The 5,708-nt window shown below is 32.7% G+C and overlaps 1 protein-coding gene across 2 annotated transcripts; it reads right to left on the minus strand.

The window, feature by feature from the left end:
• Positions 1–735: 735 nt before the first annotated feature.
• LOC147866847 (uncharacterized) lies at positions 736–4,534 on the minus strand. 2 transcript variants are annotated; one of them, XM_087317350.1, is made up of 9 exons: positions 4,425–4,533; positions 3,552–3,631; positions 3,361–3,416; positions 2,725–2,827; positions 2,458–2,513; positions 2,259–2,354; positions 1,506–1,643; positions 1,225–1,287; positions 736–1,060 (listed from the first exon to the last, which is right to left on the minus strand). In XM_087317350.1, exons 1-9 carry the CDS (start codon positions 4,478–4,480, stop codon positions 974–976), a joined length of 735 nt encoding a protein of 244 aa, XP_087173476.1. In that variant the 5' UTR covers positions 4,481–4,533; the 3' UTR covers positions 736–973. The 2 variants fall into 2 exon arrangements, with proteins under 2 accessions (XP_087173476.1, XP_087173477.1); XM_087317351.1 differs by lacking the exon at positions 1,506–1,643 and having other exon boundaries at positions 4,425–4,534.
• Between the last annotated feature and the right edge of the window lie 1,174 nt (positions 4,535–5,708).

Genomic DNA, 5,708 nt, shown 5'->3' on the forward strand with positions numbered 1-5,708 from the left:
TCACTGTTTGACAACATGAAGGCCAAGATATACTTTGCCAAATAATTAGGTTTGATAACAAAAATGATTGTATAGAGCTAATTCAATGATTGATGTATATAACATAGCATTCGAAATTGAAAGAATGAATAGAGAATGTCATCTACAATAAAATACTCAATCCTTAAAAAAGAACAAATTCACCACTATGCATACAAATATATTCACGAGAAGATAGATATTGAGATCCTTATTTTTATAAGGTGAATGTCTCCTTGACTAGATGATTTGGTTTATTGAGGCTTGGTATACATATAAAGAACAAACATAGAGAAAACATGGTGGCTCTATTCCACATAGGGTTACATGTCAAAAACCTTATTAACGAGAGTATACAAAACACTACTACTTGAATTCATCCCTCAGATACATAACACTAAACATAGAGCATAGCTTACATTACCTATGAGTATCCTGTAAATGAGCATCCTTCTCTGAAGTCCAATTAATGGTTGTCAATCAAAATTAATAATCTTGTTACGACTGTGGTTCAAGCACAAACCAAATGACAATCCCATGATCAAAGACTCTCAATGCATATATCAAAATTATTGCACAACACATCAAGCTCTGAAGTCTAATTAATGGTTGTCAATCAAAATTAATAATCTTGTTACCACTATGGTTCAAGCACAAACCATATGACAATCCCATGATTAAAGACTCTCAATGCATATATCAAAATTATTGCACAACACATCAAGCATCTACGATGACATTTGTATTACAATAAAAAAGTAAAGTTCTTGATTGTCATTGTATTAGGTTTTAACAATAGTAGATCATATTATGTTTCAACCTCAATATTCTATTAATGTAATAAAGACATGGACAACTCTTGTACACAAGCCATACCATCTCTGAAATATATATTTTTTGAAGTATTATAAAGCTTCTATGTTTACATACAATTAGCACGACAAGTTATCAAGGATTAATTTGCTTTCAATTTTTGCAGTTCTGAAAGTGTGACGACCAAAAACCCTCGCTTCCTCAGATTTGGCAACAAGATTCGCAAAACCTATGCATGACAAAGTTAGAAATTTCCAGTTCATTTCTTTGGCAATTTCTACAACATCAAAATATAGGAAATCATATATGTAAATGTATAAATGCTTGCAAATATATCAATAATCACACTATATCCATGTTATATGTAGAGATATCACTAAAATGAGGTCACACTTTAGCAGTTTGCATTTTCTGAGGTCCTCGATCGTGCAAGATGATGATTGCTCCATTATGTACCTATATTTCCACATATTCAATCACAAGTTACTAGTATTGAGGAGAAAACATCAAGATTACCCTACTATTTTTGCATATCTACTAGAGTACCCCATCACAGGACAGATTTTTTTTTGAAGATTGACGGGTATTCCAATAAAATTTGGTGATTTCCTCTTTTTAACTCATAGCTTTACTTGGGCTTTATTTGACAACTTTGTAATGAATATAGTTAATACCCTCCATTGAAGATACTTGGCAATATTTTCCCCCTGATTAGTGAATACAGTATCAAGAGGAAAGAGTGATCCGAGTGCAGTCCTGTAACCATGAGCCTCAACAACTTCAAGCATTTTCTTTGTAAAGAATCCATGACCCTACAATTAAATACACAATTTATAATCATTTAGTTTCCAAGTACGGATTTCCACACCTTGATATATATCAAAGATTATATATGTACATGTGATGAAAACGAGCAAATTTAAAGAACTTGGTGCAAAATCATCATATCAAAATCACTAAGCTCACATAAAAAACCACATTTAAAATAAAACAAAATCTAGGTCATGTTTTTTAAATATAAGAAACTGCTGAGCATTAAAAGGTACATGAGAACAACCATTTTTTTTCGAATATTTGGATGTCTACTTAAAACCCATTTCCCAACTGTTGGAATTTACAATCAGTTATTGAATAAATCACATATATCTCCAAAACGAAATTTCTAGCAATTATGGTCTACAAGCATTATATACATTTTTTCAAACTATATCCCCTTCAAAATATATGCATTTTTCAAAAATGCTCACCAAAAGAACCACTTCTTCTTAATGTAGCGAATATAATGAGACTTTATACTCGGTCTTATTATACACATGTCAAATCTATTGAATGTAATACAATTTTATGTTGAGAGGAAATATACACAGAAAATAGATCGCAACCCCTTTTAACAACTAGCTGACAAATATTGAAGTGAATGCACATACCGGACGAAACCATTTGATTTTTCGCTGTGCAGAATCCTTGAAATAGAGATCAGTAAGTTGTGTATCAACTTCTAGCAACTGCTTTTCTAGTTCTTCCTGTAGATAAACTTGGACATAAGTTTTAAATAACTTTCAGTCATTTAAACGATATATTCCAAGAATATAAGCAATGACAAAACAAACAATTGTTACAACATACAATAGGAAGTTGCCAACTTGCTTTATCATACATTGTATGATTTGCAACCTCATGGCCTACACAATAACAGAGGAGAGATTATGTATCTGCAATGTTATAGCGAAACCATAAAACCATAAAATATCTCTTTAGGTAATAAAAAAAGTCATAAACCATAAAATTAGTTAACAAGATGTGAATATGTAACAATCACAATCAGAAGTCATAAAAGACCATATGCTATTCAAAATTATGACCATTATCAACCTATCAAAAACATTTCTGTACCTTCCGAGTGTATTTGCGCAACAAGGTCTGGACATTTCTCCATGTGACTTCCAATGATGAACCATGTTGCCCGGCAATCGTTCTCCTTCAATATTTGTAAGAGCTGATTTAAGGGAAAACAATCAAGGAGTCATACCTGGCATAATATCGCAACATAAGTTCATAATGAATAGGAATCCCTCCAAAGGTCACTCTGCTTTCACTATAACCAGAACCTAAAATGTACTGATTCGAATATTGCAAAATAACTTATTTCATATTGCCATAAATTGGTTAGAAATGGTTTCTACCACTAAACGCATAGTTGTATTTGAAGGATGGCCACTGATCCCAGGACTATATCCAAGTCCAAAGCAATTAGCAAGAAGTCAAACATTATCACACTTACGAGAGATTGAGTAAACCATGGTTTTTATTTATGATAGTAAATAATTGTTGTGTAAACATGCACACAATTATGGAATCAATTGATTGATCAAGATCAAAATGATACCAATAACCAAAGATAACAAGAGAAACGATAATGGCACTATTTAAGCCCAAGAGAGCAGAAATAATCAGCATCAGTGATTGAAATATAAAACTCTAACCAAATGAGCAAATTATAATTGTATGAACATGCATCAATAGATTCACCTCTGGGGTAATATCATGATGAGGTCCATCATCAATAGTTAAAGCAACAACTCGATCTGCAAAAAGAGAAGCAGGAGAAGCAGCATTACATTACCTTTTACAAATTCCGACGTGAAATTCAATGAAAAAATCTTACAAGAAGATGATGAAAAATAAACATATCAAGATTATTATAAGAGAAATATAACTACCTGGTGTATGCTGGAAAAACAAAACTTGTGGCCAGTGTTTTTGTGCCCATCTTACTGCCCAAGAAGGCTGTAGAGCAACGCTGCAATTATAATTTAGAAAAGATTATAATTTCCGCTTCTGTAGCAATAAATTGATGGGTAGAATAGGATTTGACCGCATTTACCAGCACTAATTATGAGATTAATCCATTACTATATCATCAAGGTTCTCGCTAAGAAAGGAAATCTTGAATATCTAGTACTTGCAATCAGATCATGAAAAAAAAAAATCTGCTAGGAAAATGCCATCAAATTTTCTTCCACAAATATTAATCCCCAATGTGATTCACATTATGAACTAAATCAAAATAAAAACTTGTGCAAATCATCCATGAAAGTTACAATTTCATCCTTATTTGATCTAGCCAAGGCTCAAAAGCAACAATATATACATGTACTATTTACATATGATATACATATATAGTTACTCTAAATTACCTCTCATGCGAAACTACTTACCCGTTGCTTTATATATAAGGCATATTTCAAACAATGTTCAAATCTCTTATGAGCTAGTTTAAGTGCAGAGAAAATATACATTTTGAGTTCTAAGACCTACCTCACGCCAATATTTCTCGACCAAAAAGCACATAAACACCCAAACACATTGATACACACACACAAATAAACAGAGAGATACATGCATACATAATAGATGTATATATATATATATATATATATATATATACACACACACATATCCGCATCATACATATGTAAATAGATGCATATATATAACCCATATACATACATACAAAGGCCCATGCATATACATCAACATATACAATACATATACGTATATTGAAGCAAAGGAAAGGAAAACGAGGGGCTTACGAGATCCCTGCCACAACAGGCAAAGCGAAGGATGCTGCAGCCAGAGCAGGAAACATGGGGGAGTCGAGAGAAAGGCTTAAGAGGGACGAAGATATATTATTGATTTTTAGACTTTAAGTGAAGACACTTGTTAATATTGGCCAAAAGGAAGTGAAAATTTTAACATACCATGCTTGCTTACTTCTTCTTCTTAAGTGACCCCTCCACATTTTAAAAGAGGCTTTAAATCGCTTGCTTGCTTACTGTGGGCAGAGTTTAAACAAGCCTCCCAAATCTTTGATGAGGCTTCTAATTTTGATCCACATAGGGCTATGAAATACAATGAAATATTTGCATCAGTCGATGTATGTTTCATTAGATATTAAATGAGACTTTCGGGGCATCCAAGACTTACACGTAATGCAAATTTGACTATGTATGGGCCACATGAATCGATAGCACATAAGAATGAATGAATTTAAGTCATTCGCTTGAAATTTGAGCATGCATCTATACTCAATTCTTTGGATATTTGTCGTTTTATATTGAAAATCTATGTGTCAATTTCCAATGATGCTTTTGAAAGGTCTAAATCAAGTTTTGGATGTGTGGCTCAAAGACTTGAATAAAACAATGGTTCACCAAAATGAATGGAACCTTAGTTGAAGTTGTATGCGACAAAACTCAACCATACGTATTCACATGTTGAACCTTAAACGTCACCCACTAAGACATCAAGAACCACAATGTTATACTACTATGAAAACAACAATAAAACCCTCCTAAAAAAATCCAAATGCCATAGCAAGTGTTTTGTTTCTTATTGGAAACATTAACCTCCGTTGAAACTTTGACAAAAAGGATTCAATGTTCACTGGTCGCTATTCTTAAGCCCAATATGTCTCTGCATTTATGTATATTAACATTTTGCCATTCCCAGTTATTGCCACTAACCTTAAATTAATATAATACATCAAGATCCACAACATATGAAAATTTCAAACCAAGGCATGGATAGAATACCTTAGTCACCTCATGATTTAGAAAACATAATTGTAGACTTTAACATCGAACAGAATGGGCCTCAGGTGAACAGCCTCCATAACCTTGTTATAACAAAAATATCCTCATAACAGTGGTTTAGCTATAAATAAGTTTTCATCGTCTTTCTAAATAGGTAAGCATATACTGCAATGAATCCTTGTATCTCACCATTGTTAACACAAATTTCAATGCTAATTCTTCTATTCTACATACGTTCACATAAAATTGTGTCTTACCACCAGCATCTAGATTTAATCCTTT

The sequence above is a fragment of the Azolla caroliniana genome, unplaced genomic scaffold (assembly GCF_043228905.1).
Source record: "Azolla caroliniana isolate FFs.n. ecotype wild unplaced genomic scaffold, voAzoCaro1.0.p SCAF_3, whole genome shotgun sequence".
In the NCBI taxonomy this organism is placed as follows: Eukaryota; Viridiplantae; Streptophyta; class Polypodiopsida; order Salviniales; family Salviniaceae; genus Azolla; species Azolla caroliniana.

Excerpts from the sequence above, each read along its gene's own strand:
- LOC147866847 (XM_087317350.1), bottom strand. The coding sequence starts at position 4,480 with ATGTTTCCTGCTCTGGCTGCAGCATCCTTCGCTTTGCCTGTTGTGGCA. Across the intron at positions 1,644-2,258 it reads AAATCAAATGGTTTCGTCCG|GGTCATGGATTCTTTACAAA; the intron begins GTATGTGCATTC and ends ATTTAATTGTAG. Across the intron at positions 1,288-1,505 it reads CCAAGTATCTTCAATGGAGG|GTACATAATGGAGCAATCAT; the intron begins GTATTAACTATA and ends GTGGAAATATAG.